The sequence below is a fragment of the Artemia franciscana genome, chromosome 4 (genome assembly GCF_032884065.1).
Source record: "Artemia franciscana chromosome 4, ASM3288406v1, whole genome shotgun sequence".
NCBI classification, from domain to species: Eukaryota; Metazoa; Arthropoda; class Branchiopoda; order Anostraca; family Artemiidae; genus Artemia; species Artemia franciscana.
The window spans coordinates 49,366,209-49,382,975 of NC_088866.1; the positions used below are offsets into that span (position 1 = coordinate 49,366,209).

At 34.8% G+C, this 16,767-nt stretch overlaps 1 protein-coding gene across 2 annotated transcripts in view; it reads left to right on the top strand.

The window, feature by feature from the left end:
- Positions 1 to 15,607: 15,607 nt before the first annotated feature.
- The window catches only part of LOC136026534 (U2 small nuclear ribonucleoprotein auxiliary factor 35 kDa subunit-related protein 2-like), a 54,786-nt gene continuing 53,626 nt past the window's right edge, over positions 15,608 to 16,767 (top strand). For both annotated transcript variants that reach the window (XM_065703209.1, XM_065703210.1), the window contains exon 1: positions 15,608 to 15,788. In XM_065703209.1, coding sequence (XP_065559281.1) covers positions 15,641 to 15,788 — 148 coding nt within the window. In that variant the 5' untranslated portion in view covers positions 15,608 to 15,640. The remainder of the gene's footprint in view (positions 15,789 to 16,767) is intronic.

A 16,767-nucleotide genomic window follows, 5' to 3' on the forward strand; every position in this document is an offset into this window, starting at 1 on the left:
CCCCGCGTGCGTAAGTCGTTAGGCGCCATATTAGTTACGAATATATTACGAATATACAACATTCTTTGCTGTCCCATTGTCTGTCCATATAAATAGATTGTCAAGTTTACCAACTCTTGAACATGCAACATAATAATTGTCCATGGGAAAACAATCCGTATTCAGATCTATACCGCATTTTTCTAACGATTGCCCTTCAGCTTCGTTGATGGTGATTGCTAATCGAACATTCCCTGTGTCCCCGTCGTCATTTATATATCCCCCTGTGCCCCCCTTGTAGTTGTGTCCCTGTGTCCTGGTCGTAATTTATATTCCCTTTGTCCCGGTCGTCATTTGTGTCCCAGTATCCCAGTCTGTAATCTCTCTTTGAGTGTCCTGGTTGTCATTTATATTCCCTCTGTCCTGGTTTCCCGGTCGTCATTTGTGTCCCGGTGTCCCGGTCTGTAATTTTTCTTTGAGGGTCCCGGTCGTCATTTACATTCCCTGTGTCCCGGTCGTCATTTGTGTCCCGGTGTCCCAGTCTGTAGTGTCGTCTTATAATGACGTCATATTCAAAGCCTTATATACTTATAATGACGTCAAATGCAAACCCACAAACAAAGAAACATGCATATATACTACTTTTTTTATATATATAGATACAGTTTCTTCTTTAGTTTTTTTTTCTTTTTTAGTTTTTTCTTTTTTTTAGTTTCTTCTTTTTATTGATTTATTATCTTCAATTTGTCAATGTTCATTCTAACATTGACACTTGGACAAATCTTTACGAGCCAAGCATGCTAAAGCTCCAACAATTTATATTAAACCTTAAAATTTGGGGTATCTGTTTTAAGGTTTTCGAATTACTTTAATCTATTGTCAAAATATATTGAAATATTTGTGCAATTCCAGTTTTTTTTAGTTTTTTCTTTTTTTAGTTTTTTAGCTTTTTTAGTTTTTTTTCTTTTTAGTTTTTTATCTTTTTTATTTTTTACGTTTTTTCTTTTTAGGTTATTTCTTTTTTTAATTTTTTAATTTTTAATTTTTTTAGTTTTTTTCTTTTTAGATTTTTTTAGTTTTTTACCATTTTTCTTTTTTCGAATTACTTTAATCTATTGACAAAATATTTCGAAATATTTATGCAATTTCCAGTTTTTACATTCTAGTTTGTTTTCTTTTATATATATAGAAGATATAATCTGGCGTAACAGACAAAGTGTAACAGACATAACAGACAGACAACTTATTTATATATATATACTAGCTATTGGGGTGGCGCTTCACGCCACCCCAACACCTAGTTGGGGGCCTCCCCGCGCGCGTAAGTCGTTACGCGTCATTTTAGTTACGCGCCATTGTAGTTGTGTCCCTGTGTCCCACCTGTGAATAGAGATAGATATAAATATATGTTTTTAACTACGTAAAACATGCGAATATACAACATTCTTCGCTGTCCCATTGTCGGTGCATATAAATAGATTGTCAGGTTTACTGACTCTTGAACATGCAACATATAATTGTCCATGGGAAAAACAATCCGTATTCAGATCTATACCTCATTATTCTAATGATGTGTCCCTGTGCCCCGGTCGTCATTTATATTCCCTGTGTCCCGGTCGTCATTTGTGTCCCGGTGTCCCAGTTTGTAATTTCTCTTTGAGTGTCCCGGTCGTCATTTATATTCCCTGTGTCCCGGTCGTCATTTGTGTCCCGGTGTCCCGGTCTGTAATTTCTATTCGAACAATCCCTGTGTCCCGGTCGTCATTTATATATCCCATATGTGCCCCCGGCGTCCCCGTTGTAGTTGTGTCCCTGTGTCCCGGTCGTCATTTATATTCCCTGCTTCCCGGTCGTGATTTGTGTCCGGGTATCCCAGTCTGTAATTTCTCTTTGAGGTTCCCGGTCGTCACTTATATTCCCTCTGTCTCGGTCGTCATTTGTGTCCCGGTCTGTAATTTCTCTTTGAGTGTTTTTTCTTTTTAGTTTTTTTTTTAGTTTTTTACTTTGTTTCTTTTTTCAGTTTTCCTTTTCTTCTTTATTTTTCAGCGTCACTATGAAGTACATATCGACGAACCTTTGTTTTTTTAACTTAAATCTGGTAGGCATTGATGACCTTATCCAAGTCAAAATCCCAAACCCAATCATCATCGCTATCATTTTCAGTTTTGATATGTTTTGACTCTCGCTGTCCAGGTGGATTTTCATCTAACTTCGCAGTTTTGCGTTCTTTAGCCGCAAGCCTGTTTTCTTGCTGTTCTTGTGATTCCCCGGCACGCTTTCTTTTCTTACTTTCTCTATCAGCAGCAAGTTTTTTGGCATAAACTCTTTGAGCAGCTTCCTCGGCTGTTGCCATTGTAGGTTCTTCAGTCATTTTACAATTAAACATTTTTCCGTGAACAAATGTCTTAAATACCGTTAATGAAGTCACCGTCATAGCAAAAATGACGACAACTAACTTCATGACGTCAGTCGACACAGAAACATGACGTCACCTGACAGACAGACACACAGACAGACAACTTATTTTTATATATATAGATAGATTAGTACAATTTTAATGTAAAATGGGACGTAAAAGGAAAAATCCGAATCGAGAAGGTATGAATATTCCACTAGACACCTCAGATGATAGCTCTAGCTCGAAAGCGGAAATATCAATACTAGCTGCAGATTTTAAGCAAATTCTTGAAATCGTAAAAGGAAATGGCAATACATTAGACAGTTTGTGCAATCAATTAGGTACTCTTACTACAAGGGTCGATAATCTGGATAAAGAACATTCGGTTCTTAAAAATAAGATGGTTAATAGTGAATCGAAAATTGGAAAAATTGAAAATGATACGTCCTGCCTAGATTTGCAATTAAAAATTTGTACCGATGAGTTAATAAAATTAAAAAGAAAAAATGATTATTCAATGTGTCGGATTGTGAAATTGCAAGCCGCCAAGTTAGAAAATAATATCATCATAGGGAATGCAGTTTGTGAGGATATTGATAACACTAAAGCTTTATTTACAGAAGTTGTTCGCCATGGATTAGAATTGCCTGAAGTAAATTTTACAAGCTCGCAATATGACAGAAATCGTAAATTCTTAAAGGTGACACAAAATAAAAAAGACGACAAGTTTTCTATTATAAAAAAATGCAAGCAAGCTGAAGGACAAGACATTTCATGGAAATAATAGCAACTTGTTTATTAGTGATGATGTGCTAGCCGAAATTGGTAAAATTCGTAAGCTGATTTTAGCGAAACGGGATAAATTGCGGAAGATTCTTAGATATGTGGCATGGATATCAAAGGGGATTCAGACAAACTTGTTTGTGAAAAGACCTGACGGCTCTATTACAAAATATTCCAGCATACCAGAGGTTGACAACTTTCCAAAAGCCCAAGGACATGTACATCATAGCTTTGCAAGTGATGTTTCAGTGAAATAAAATCATATCGTCTAATAGTAAAGCGCCCTGTTAGTATGTTTTAAAATATACAAGTAGGAAGCGTTTAATCATGTTTTGTCTCGTATTTATTTGTTTTTTAGTTATCTTCTCACTAATTTTAGTTGCTCTATATATTTATTACGATTCCTTTTCTTTAGTTATCTATTTTTTTGTGTTTTTTTACTGCTTGTTCTGAAGCACACAGATTGAAAGAATTTGTCTTAGAATGAAGACATTTCTCTTTTCTTTTCTTAGTTATTTCTGTGTGAGTTACCTTTTATTTTTGTTTGTTGGGCGCATGGGTCGTGGTGTGGTTATTCTTGTCATGGTGGTATTTGATAATGGATAGAGATAGCGATGGAATTCTATCATCAAGGTTAAAAGAATTTGAGCGAGATTCTCTTTTATTTCATTCAGTTTTCCAAAATATTGTAGCTAGTGATAATGAGGATAATAGCAGCATATTAGATATGCCAAAAAATCAATATTTATTTTTGAATGGATTGGCAAAGAAAAATTTTAGAACAAGGAGGATATCGTTTTGGAATTGCCGGGGCTGGAGGACTGCAAGGGATACAATTGACACTTTTCTATCGACATCAGATACGGACATATTCGGTTTATGCGAAACTTTTTTAGATGAGTTTTCAATTGAAAGTATTCATGTTGATGGTTATCAATTGTTTCATGTTGGAAAGAATATGCAAAAGAAAGGTGGTCTTGGTGTTTTAATTAAAAGTTTAATACCAACCCGTGCAAGACTAGACTTTTTGCCGATGAATATTGAAATGATATTTGAGTCCTGTGTTGTTGAATGTTTTTTTCCAAATAATGAGAAGATTCTAATCGCAGTTATTTACCGTAGTCCGTCAGCTAGTCAGATGGAGTCTAGGAATCGTTTTGAAAAATTTATGGATAAATTAGCTAGTCTTAATACTTCTTATCTAGTTATGGGATATTTTAATATTGAATTAATGAACCTTGTTTCTGCTAATCAGAATAGACTGAATAGTAACACTTTGAAATTTTTAGAATGTCCGCTATCTCATGGATTATATCCTGTATGTCTTGTACCATCCAGAAAAACTGATACGTCATATTCACTAATTGATCATATTTTTTCACCTAAAAGTGCTGTTAGTACATATGTCATTCCTGATGATTCATCTGATCACTGCATACTTATGGCTGATTTTTTGCGATATTTCCCGTATAATGAAAAGAAATCAACAAAGTGAAGAGACTTTGGGGAAAAAAATTGTCAAAATTAAAAGAAGCACTCGGTAGTGTAGGGTGGAGTTCAGTAATTGATGAAATGGATTACTTATCTTTTATGAGTTTGTTCTATTTTTTTTTGTCTGTACCGTATTATATTATGAAATCATTATTACGATGAGATGTTGATGTTTTTTCTTATGTTTTTGCACTGTCCCAGCCTTACGAGCTCTGCTCTCTGTTGGGGCATAATATTGTTTGTGTATTTTTTGAGCTGAATAAAGAATAAAAGTTGAAAGTTGAAAAGACATTAAGTTTGATAGATATAATGAGAGTTTCAGTCAAAACGCCCCAGACATTAAATCTCTAGAAGTGTTACAGGCATTTAACACCCTTTTTAGCTGGAATTTATCAAAAGCCTCAACTCTGTGTAATTTGAGGACCAAAATGTGCATGTGAAATCTCCAATTCTACCCAACTCTCATGGTAAGCTTCAAACTGACGTGTCAAGAATTTTTGACCAATGGGAGATAGTAGTGATGACGTAAAGAAGCTATATGCATTCTCCAACCTTTGTACTGAAGAGTTTCGATCTTGTTGAAACTTGTGACGCAAAGGGAGGGATGTATTTTAGGATGGAGAACTAAAGTCCTATGTCCTAGAAAAATTCACATTGTTTTAAGCTTATCTTGATAATCAATTCGAATTTAGTTTATCCGTTGCTTATCATTGTTTAATTTCTTATATCTTTTCGTGAACAAGCATTTTATTTTTAACGGAATCAATAACATTGTGCATAGTAAAAGAATGAGGTGTTTTCAGTGCCAAGAGTACGGATACGCTGCTAAGGACTGTAAAAACGCTACTCGCTGTTCCCTTTGCAGTGGCAATCATGCGAACAATAAAGAGAGACCCCAGGATGTAAAAGCTGTTGTATCTAATACCAAGATGGATTATATGTAAATGTAATGATTGACGAATCATAGATCTATAGGCATAATATTTCATTGCGCTGCATTTCTCATCCATTTCTTTGTTAGTGGCTGGATTTATCAATTTAAAATTAAAGTGATAACAATTTTATGCGTATCAGTAGGCATCAATTCGATTGCTGTTTTGAAAAGAAGCACTAAATTATTATTTTTGTGGAAAAGATGTTGCAACTGGGAAACAATTGTCCTTTCAACGTCTTTTTCTTTTATCATCGATATCACTTTCAAGTTGTTTTGTTTGTTTTACCTTGGCTTGTCTTTCGTCACTATGAAATACATATCGCCGAAACTTTGTCTTTTTTTTTACTAAAATCTGGTAGGCAGTGATGACCTTATCCAAGTGAAAATCCCAAACCGAATCATCATCGCTATCATTTTCAGTTTTGATTCTCGCTGTCCCGGTTTATTTTCATCTAACTGCGCGGTTTTGCGTTCTTTAGCCGCAAGCCTTTTGGCATTATCTCTTTGAGCCACTTCCTCGGCTGTTCCTTCTGCCATTGTAGGATTTATACTAAATATTCTCTTTGAATCGCAAGCCTTATATACTTATCTATGGCCCCCTGGATCCGCCCCTGCTCTAATTTTCCTACTACTCAGAAAACTGCAAAATTCAAGACGAAAATGAAGCTGCATGGCATTCATGACGTAGAAAGACTTTTTGAATAGTAACAATCATGGAATAGTAACAAATAGTAGTAGTAAGAAACATATAATAAAATAGTAACAAATAGTAACAAGTAACTTTGAATAGTAATAAATATATCATGGTGGTCCTACATTTTCATTTTAGCTTCAAATAGATTTTTTTCTGAATAGGATTTTAAAAAACATTTTTTCAACTTTAAGTCCATTTGGAGATACAAGCTTGTATTCCTTTTTTTCATTGTTATTTCAATCATTTTAGTCTTTGGTAAATCCTTTAGAATAAAAGGCAGGTCTTTCTATATTCCAACTGAAGGATTAGCATATATACCACAGTTCTAGACGGACCAAAAAGTGTGACAAAAATATATAAAACATTTCAAAGTGTTTTTTGGGGGGGAGGAGGGGGCTTACGTGGTTTATGCGGCATTTTCAATACTGCATAATAGAAATCTAAAAACAATATATAAATTTATATTTATATACATGACATGACCTTCACAAATGATGGAAATTCTACTGTTCAAGAAGCCTCCGGCCTAATCAATTTTGAGAAAATGCATTTACTCGCTCAGACACTCAGAACCCTTAGATTCTGTAGGGGACGTCAACTGTGTAAGTCTACAGAAGTTGTTCACTTTGACTATCACAACACTGGTATAAAACCTTACAAGGCGTCGGGTTATTTTTCATGGAAGGGCGGCGGGGTCAAAATTAATAATTAAACTTTGAATTTATAAAATTTACAAATTTACAATTTGTTAATTAATCTGGAGTGGAGGGTCCATTTGGACCGATGACAGAGATTACCCTCCTCGGTTGACTGTAAGCTGTTAACTTGAGTATACAAAAAATATTTCGAGGAACATTGAATTTGGGTATAAGATGACAGGGCATCTACTTCATCAGACCCTCTAGAAACTTAATTCTGTAGAGGATCTCAACTATTTAAGTTTGTATTTACATTTGATTATAAGTGCGCAGTTCATTTCCTTAGGAGGTACTGGGAGATTTTCCTTACTGGGAATCGGGCAAAATACGAAAAATGTGCATTTGTACCCCAATATTTTTTAAACAATCTGAATTAATTCCTCTGGACAAATCCGGAGATGCTATGATATTAGCACCATGTTTAAACTCAATCTAGAGTAGCGTAATTTAATTTAATGGAAAATTGTGGATCTGTAGACATAAGGTCCTTTTTATACCAAGTCTCTTAAAAACCCTTATATATTTATGTTTCAATTATAACAACGTAACTTAACCTTGTTGAGTTTATTGGGCTTTGGACGCAAAGTGTCCAAATATCAATCGAACAGATGCTGATGACCTGTAAGCCAGGAGGGACTCGCGCTAATAGTTCACAAAACCATTAAAAAAAAATGTTGATAAGACTATAAACTATATAAATCAAAGGAATCATGATTATAAAAATGATAACTTTAAACGTTTTAAATTCATCAATTTTAAAACCCTCAAAATTTAAAAGCCGGGGAAATTTGCTTGATTTTTAAGAAGGGGGGATACCCCCTGAAAAGACGACTGATCTTGATGGAAATTGAGGCATCAAATTTAACATAAAAGAGAACGGTGTCGTAGAGGTTTGAAGCCCTTATCTACAATGTTAGAGTTGACAACCCCCCTAATATGCGGTGTAATTGCTGTTAGTTTTAATCCTTACTTCGCTCTTTATTTTGTATTTTTTAACTTTTTATTTAATCATCTAAAAAGATTTCCTGGTTTTTTTATTATTAAATTCTTTATTTCCATTTATAAGCTTTTTTTTATAAAAGACGGGCTGATCTGTTGTATTTTGATAAGATGGCTTAGGAGTAAATAGTCACCATTTCTTGTATCATATCTACTCTCTAAGAGGTTTATTTTTATTTATTTAACATCAATTATTAATAGAAAAGTTAACATTAGTATAATATGCTCTCTTAGAATTTCAACACTACTCTTTAATTTCAATAAAAAAAATTGTTTATCTGACCTGTTTTGCAGCCAAAAACAGCAACTTACTCTGGCTGACTTGTGGCTGATAATTACTTAAACATAACATTTTGTGTAACTTGGGGTTGGAAATTATTTCCCCGAGCCAGCCTTTTCTTTTTAGTTTGGTTTTAGCATAGTAATGCAGTATTATTCTAAACTGAATGACCATTACACTATGGTTTCATCATAGTATTACAATATTGTTTCAAGTCTATCTGGACCTTTCGGATATAAATTGTTTTTGAAGGTGGAAAGGGTGCCGTTCAGAATTATAGAATTTTAGCAATAAAAAGGTGCCAAACTTAAGTATTATTTAGTTTGGTTGGCCACTTTCCAAATTCCTATGATGACTGGTAAGTTGCAGCTGCCCCCCTCCCCCAGATCGAAGAACACAGAGGAAAAAAAAAATTAAATAGCAGATAACTGCAGATTTAAGAAAAAAAACTGAACTCTCCTAGCGTGTACTTCTGCATTGGCAGCATTTTTTTAAGTAAGTTAAGCTTGTTTGCACTTATCCTTCTAGATTTGAATTCTGTGAAAAAAAATCAACTAATATAAGTTAATTCTCTCGTTCATGTCGTTCTTTAATTCAGCAGATGAAAAATATATCGGCCAATTAATCTTCATTATTGTAACCTCATAATCTCAAAGAAATGTTTAGATATAAAAAGAAAATATCTTTTCTTAAGGAACATTTTATTGGTTTTGCTCCAACGAGCAAAACCTTTGTAAAGATTTAAATATCAAACAGTTCGTGGTAACGAACTGTATCAAACAGTTCGTGGTAACGAACTGTAGTAAGGGGCGACCCGGCTCAATAGTAACCAAAACTCTAAAAAATGGAATTTTGATACCAATAGCTGCATCAAAAGAATCGCATTTTAATGCTGGTTTTAAATATATAAGTTTCATCAAGTTTAGTCTTACCCATCAAAAGTTACGAGCCTGAGAAAATTTGCGTTATTTTAGAAAATAGGGGGAAACGTCCCCTAAAAGTCATAGAATCTTAACGAAAATCACACCATCAGATTCAGCGTATCAGAGAACCCTACTGTAGAAGTTTCGAGCTCCTATCTACAAAAATGTGGAATTTTGCATTTTTGCCAGAAGGCAGATCACGGATGCGTGTTTATTTGTTTTTTTGTTTTTTTGTTTTTTTTTGTTTTTTTTTTCTTTTTCCCAGGGGTGATCGTATCAACCCAGTTGTCCTAGAATGTTGCAAGAGGGCTCATTCTAACGGAAATGAAAAGTTCTAGTCCCCTTTTTAAGTGACCAAAAAAATTGGAGGGCACCTAGGCCCCCACCCACGCTAATTATTTTCCCAAAGTCAACGAATCAAAATTCTGAGATAGTCATTTTATTCAGCGTAGTCGAAAAACCTTATAACTATGTCTTTGGGGACGACTTACTCCCCCAGAGTCCCCGTGGGAGGGGCAACAAGTTACAAACTTTGACCTGTGCTTACATATAGTAATGGTTATTGGGAAGTATACAGGCGTTTTCAGGAGGATTTTTTTGGTTTGGGGGGGGGGGGGGTTGAGAAGAGGGGGATATGCTGGGGGAACTTTCCTTAGAGAATTTGTAATGGGAGAAGAAAATTTCCATGAAGGGAGAGCAGGATATAGGCTACTAGCATTATTTTAAAAAAAAATACAATTAAAAAATAAAAGTGAAAAAGCTTTTTCAGCTGGAAGTAAGGAACAGCAATAAAACTTAAAACAAACAGAAATTATTACCCATATGAGGGGCTCACCTCCTTCTAATACCTCGCTCTTTACGCTAAAGTATTTTCAGTAATTTAAACTACTTATTCTACGGCTTTTGTGATTCAGGGGGTCATTCTTAATGAATTGGGATAAAATTTAAGCTTTAGTGTAAAGAGCGAGGTACTGAAGATGGGGCGAATCCCCTCATATATGTAATAAAAACATGAGAATACAAAAGTTCTTTACGTAAGCTAATTTATAAGTTACGTAAATCTTTTACCAATAAAAAGATTCGTAAAAAATTAAAAGTTCTAGTTGCCTTTTTAATTAACCAAAAAATCGGGGGGCAACCAGGTTTCGTCCCCCGCTCTTTTTTCTCAAAATCATTCGATCAAAATTATGAGAAAGCCATTAAGCCAAAAAAAAAATATGCAAATTTTGGTTTTGATTATTCCTCTGCGGAGAGCCAAAATCAAAACATGCATTGATTCAAAAACGTTCAGAAATTAAATAAAAAAAACAAGTTTTTTTAACTGAAAGTAAGGAGCGACATTAAAACTTAAAACGCACAGAAATTACTTCGTATATGAAAGAGGCTGCTTCCTCATCAACGCCCCGCTCTTTACGCTAAAGTTTTTTACTGTTTTATAAAGAAGAATTGAGAGAAAGAGTCAAACTATAGCGTAAAGAGCGGGGCGTTGATGAGGAAGCAGCCTCTTTCATATGCGAAGTAATTTCTGTGCGTTTTAAGTTTTAATGTCGCTCCTTACTTTCAGTTAAAAAAACTTGTTTTTTTTTATTTTGTTACAGTTACAAGGCTAGTTTTAGGCTCTTCCTTCTACCGTGTCTCTCTTTCACCCCCTCCCCTCTGTCTCCCTGTGTATCTCCTTCTCTCCCCCCTCACACTCTCTTATTATATTTTCACCCCCCCCCCCTCCTGTCTTCCTCCCCCTCATTCCTACTCCCTCTCTCTGTATCCACACTTTCTTTCGTTTAATATTTTTTCGCTTTTTCTATCTTGTTCCTTTCTCTTTCTCCCCCCGATAATTCTTTATTTTTCTCTGTGATTTAGAACACAAAGTCTCTATCTTCTTCGCTTTTGACACTTTTCTCACAATTTCTTTGCCAACTCTCTATTTCGTCCTTTTGTTTGTTTGTCTCCCTGCCCTTATCTAAGTTCAAATACATAGAAACAGAAAAATTACTTTAAAAATAGATTATGACTTAAAAAGTTTCCGTTCTTTTTACAGGCTTAGTATTTCCCACAGAAGAACCAATCAGGTTTCAAAAAGGTGAAAATATTTATCTCTCCAGAAATTACATTTCCTTGTTAGTCTAGATTTGTCATTCATAATTAGTGAACCGTGCATTTGCAACAGAAAATGAGGTTATTTGGCTTCTCTTTATGGTATACCCTACAGACATAAAGTTTATCGCCTACGAAAATTTTCGCAAAGTAAACCGATGGAATTAACGAATATTTTGTAACACGGAAGTATAGGGCAGCTATCGTTTCCCTCGCTGTTTGCTTTAATTAAATTTTCTGTTTCAGTAATTCAACCACCAACGCCACGTAGTGAAATGGAGGTTCAGAATTATCTTTGCAATCTTCGAGTTTTTGACAACCAAAGGATATTAACAGGACTTTCTCAACGCTTAGAACCGAAACGACAATAGACTAAAAATCCAAAATTATGGGACCAGTTCTTTATGTGCTCTCTTTTTTTTATTTTTCTATCGCTTTGTGAAATTGTATATCTATTTTTTGTTCCGGAGTCTGATCCGTCGAATATATATCGCACGATAAACTTCTTAATAATCCATTAGCTGCTCACAAGTAACGGAGGTAATTTGAATCAGGGCCTCTCATTTTTTTTCATACTGTATACCTTTTTGAATCCCACTCTCTTTCCCCTTCTTTATTAGAGACAAAAACATGTCTAATATCCTCTCTTGTGCCCTTAGTGGTGTTTGCTCCCGTATTGAGGTTGGAGTCTCTGACCTGGATTGAATAATTGCGAAAGAAGTACAAGACTCCATAACCCCGGGATTTGTTTCCGGTGATGAGGCTATGCAAAAGCGTCTCCATATCAATCAAAAACAAAATGAAGAAGAAGTTACACCATGACCTTGTAGGTCGCAGGATAGAATATGGGACAAAATCATGTGAGAACATGCAGTATGAAAAGGGTATAGAATGTAATTATTCAAATAGAAAATGAGCAGAATAGAATTTGAGGATAAATTCGATAGAATATGATAAAAGAAGCAGAATATGGGCATACTGTTCTTACTAGTACATGCTGGTTCTACGGTGTGTATAACTATTAGGCTTGTACTTTATTAGCCACCCAGTCAAAATCCTGTCTACCTGACGAATCTAGACAAAAGCCAGTTCTGAGGCATCCAAGATTAAGGGTGGGGGGGGGTAAGTAAATCCAAGATGAATGCTCCAGCCACGCTTGAACAGAAAAGAGGCCAAAGGGTCCTATGGTATTTCAAGATTTTTCTTCAATCTTCAACAGTTTTCCCTCAGCAAAATATTATTATAAAGAATTAGGAGGTTAGAAAAAAAGAAGGAAAAACTAAACAAAAATTCAAGCTTGACAACCTCTTGGACACTGGAAGGAGAAATTAGTAGATAGAAGAAAAAAGTGGTAATCGTTTGTAGAGTATGAATTCTGGCTGGTAAAATAACAAAATGCCAATGAAAAGACTAGTTCAATTTAGAAAGGTTTATTTGTATCAAGTTTGAAAGAAAATAAAAATTTTCAAAGGTGTGTCGCTATAGAAAAAGAACGGTTACCAGTAACTCTAATTTACTATCAATGTAACCGTAATGTTGACGTGGTTTACTGGCCCTAGCCTTTTTTCCTACAGATAGGCTCCATATTGTCAATCAAGAAAAGTCAATCATGACGTCACGACAAGTCAATCAAATCAAGACGTTAAAAATGTTCTAAAAGATAAAGGTAAAAATTACGTGACAGTATTCATTGGTGGCATGCCTATCCTTTGGCCCCAGATGGATTGATGGCCCAAAAGCACGATCTATTGCTATCTGTCATCCTTCAAGTGTAAACCACGGTCTAGCCATACTAACTGTTCTTTAATCGTGTCACTAAAAGATTATAATCAATTCACATTTTATTACAGCTTAGGCTACTGCAAGATATATGGGATGTCAAAAAAGCACCCAGGGCCATATCCAGTATTTCTTTTTAATGGGGAGAGGGTTTAACAAAAAAGTTTTTTTAACGAATCCAAAAATGTCATTATGCATTTTATTACGTTTTTACGAGTCGGACGATTTACTATTATTTAAGAATTAACAACGCTTCTTGACTACTAAGGTCCCTGTGTCGGCCCTGCAGTGCATTCCTGCAGCGTGATTCGATCTCTGGTCCCGTATTACCAAGCTAAGGTCAAATCCACTGCACCACCACAGGACACGAGTCGGACGAACATTTCGGGAGGGGGAGATTCAAACCCTTCCGCTGAATACGGACTTGCGAGTATCTAAAGTTATCCTTAGACAATTCATTTCGAAAACATTAACAGATCTTCCTCAGCCTTTAAAAGCATCCACATTTCAAAGCCATATTTAACCACAGTCATTACTTTAGCTTCAACTATTCTAATATTTATTCATAGACACAACTTTCGAATCTTCCAAACCTTTTTCAACTGAAAAAAAATTTCTTTCACCATGGTTATATTACCTTTTACATCTTTACTCCCCCCACCCCTATACTAATAATAGCATCCAGTTAAGTGAAATTATCCAATGAAGCAATCTCTTCGAATGTTGACATGTTTGTAAAGCTCAATTGTCATTTGATCTGTCAATCTGAGTTGGTTCAATCTGATTACGAGACAAATCAAGATGACTTAGACACCTTGAACAAAAAATGATTTAGTCTTGTTTTGAGTGCTCTGTCCGTGATACTTTCTTCTTCTTGTTTGGATTTTTATGAAGATACTCTTGCATAATCTTAGAATATGTGTTGAATTAAGGGCCCTGCTTCTGAAATTTGGGACTCAGACCCAGAGGCTCAAATTCTGGGTCCTGTATTACCAAGCACAGATCAATCCTACAGCACCACTTCAGTAAACCCAACACCATCACAATATTAGATATAATGGCTACACCGTTAAATGAATAAGGGCTAAAGCTTTAAATGAATAAGGGCTACCACGATTGAATATAAACACTAATAAGTTTATGAATAATTTATTTTTAACAAATAAATAAATATTCGGTTTCATAATTGTTAAGGTATATTCATAAATAGATTCATGCTAATAGGGAAAAATTAATAACATTAAATTACTATGAATAAGTACTATAGCTTTAGTTTAAGACAATTAAAAAAATCACTTAGATACGTCCAGATATTTTGCTTGACGTTCAAAATCTCTGTCATCTAAAATGCAGAAATACCAGACTTAAGAGGTCAAGCATACAAGAAAATAATATAAAGAGATAAAAAGCCGTTATGTAATAAAAGAAAAACGAAAAACCCGTCTTAACAACTATATTTGTTGTTAAGTAAAAGTTCTTGACAACTCCAATATGATGGAAAAATATGCTAAACAAACCTAAACAAGCTTAATTTTAACAGGGTGGCAAATAAAGTCCACTGATATCATGGTTATTTTAAAAACGTACCCCCCTGTATCACTAGTTTAGGTCAATGCTCTTGCGCACGATGAAACGCAAGCACATGTATGCTGGGAATTAAAATCTGTACCATCTGTCTCAAGTCTGATACAACAGTCAGTAGTAGTTTCAGGCCTCATAATCTGGAAAGAAGGGGCAAGGTATACCACAGGAGTATAAAATATAAAAAAGAAATTAATGTCAGATGACAAACAAAATGGGGAAGCTGTCCTCCTGCCTAGGCCTAGAACCACCATTGTCAACAATACTGTGAGATGATCTTTGATTGAATGAAAGTGATTGCAAGAGATCATTTTAAAGTAACCTGAGGCGTTTGCACTGGCAGAAAGTTATTGTGAGGGAAAGTGGTAGTTTATGCATTTAGTCAAATTATCACTGACCGCCAATGAAAACATTTCTTTCTCAAGTACGTAAGATTTTCTTGCTGCTCAAATTTGAGAGAGATGGTAAATATAGCGTTACGGGAGTCTAAGCTAGTGAATTGGCAACCATATTCACCGTCCTGTTAATGATGTTATTGTCAAATATTTGAGCATTATCTTATGATATTAGAATATAATAAAAATAAGGGTCTAAAAAGCACCAAAAGTACCGTGGCATATTTACGAATATAACGTATGTTGTATTCCTTCGGGACGACCACATGAAATTGTTTTTGGGACGAGTGGTAAAACTGGTCTCTGAATAGATATCTAGCATCTCTGAAGATATACCTGGACATTGGGAATCTATAAGATGACAACAGTTTCACAATCGCAGTCGTCAGTGGTAAAATAAACTGGACCATGAAAATGGGAAAAGTTTTGTCTATAGATTCGACATTCAAGAAAGTAAGCTTTGAAGACAAAAGGCTATTTTGAATATAATATTTTGCCTGCGCTAAATAGCCGACCCACTACCGATTGAAGAATGGCCTTAAAAGTAAAGATGGCGTTAAGAAAAATATAAATTTAAAATTCATTTTTGTGAGCTGCTAAACAGCATTTAGTATGACAGATCGGTTAATCAACTCGACACTTATTAAGAATAAAGGATATCTTCCTCATTCAGTTTTTAATAAGCTTTTGAAAAAATACTCGAGGAAAGCTAGAAGAAAATATGCTGCAATACAGAGAAACCAGACTCATGAAGGTTGTGGTAAGTATTAATTGATTTCTTCTCAGTTATAGCTTACCATATGATTGAAATAGATTCTTTTACCGTTTTCTGGAAGTTGAATTTCTGAGATGAAGGTTTATATGGTAAAATTCCAGTTGAGTGACTTCTTACTATCTCAGAAAGGGGTTAGGTTAGGAAAATGAAAATTTCAGGGATTGGTCTACAGGCTAAAGTATATCCTGGGAAGGTACTTTGAAGAATCCACCTTCACTCCTTCTCCCTTTAGAGAGCCCTGAAATTTGCTTACATGACATTTCTATAGCTATTAATTTTGACAAAACTACATTTTACCTTAATTTCCAGTTACCAGTTGCTTTTTCTCTGCCTTAAGTTCTGAAAAAGCAATTCCTGTCGTTTGAATAGAATTCTGAGTCATATCAATGTTTTTTTCTCAAAATTTAGGAAATGTAGGCCTATCTTCATATCTTTAGAACCTTATAAATTAGGATTGAGCAAAATAGTGAATCTGAAAACAATTTTGTTGTACTTCTTTAAGCAGAAGGTTTATTCTGCAAGATTTCACATTTATATGCACATTTTTAAAGGTCATCAAAGGTCAGGGCCCTCTAGAGGGAGAATGAGCAGAGGAAGGTACTTCAAAATACCTTCCAAGGACATACTTTAGCCTGTAGACCCATCCCTGAAAGTTTCATTTTCCTAACCTAACCCCTTTCTGAGATAGCAAGAAGTCACTCAACTAGAATTTTAACATTTAGATCATTCTATTTGTCTTGGACAGTAGGTTTAGTTGAGTTAGGGAAATGAAACTTTAAACCAGAGTTGTGAATGATCAAATGCATAATTTACCAAAATATTGCTTGAAATGCCTTTAAAAGTGTATAATAATGTAAAATTTTTTTAATATAATATTAAAATATTCTGGATATTATAAGGTAATAATTTCTTTGTTTTAGTGTTTTTGTTTAGATTCTAAATAGGCTATTCCTTGGCCTAGTCT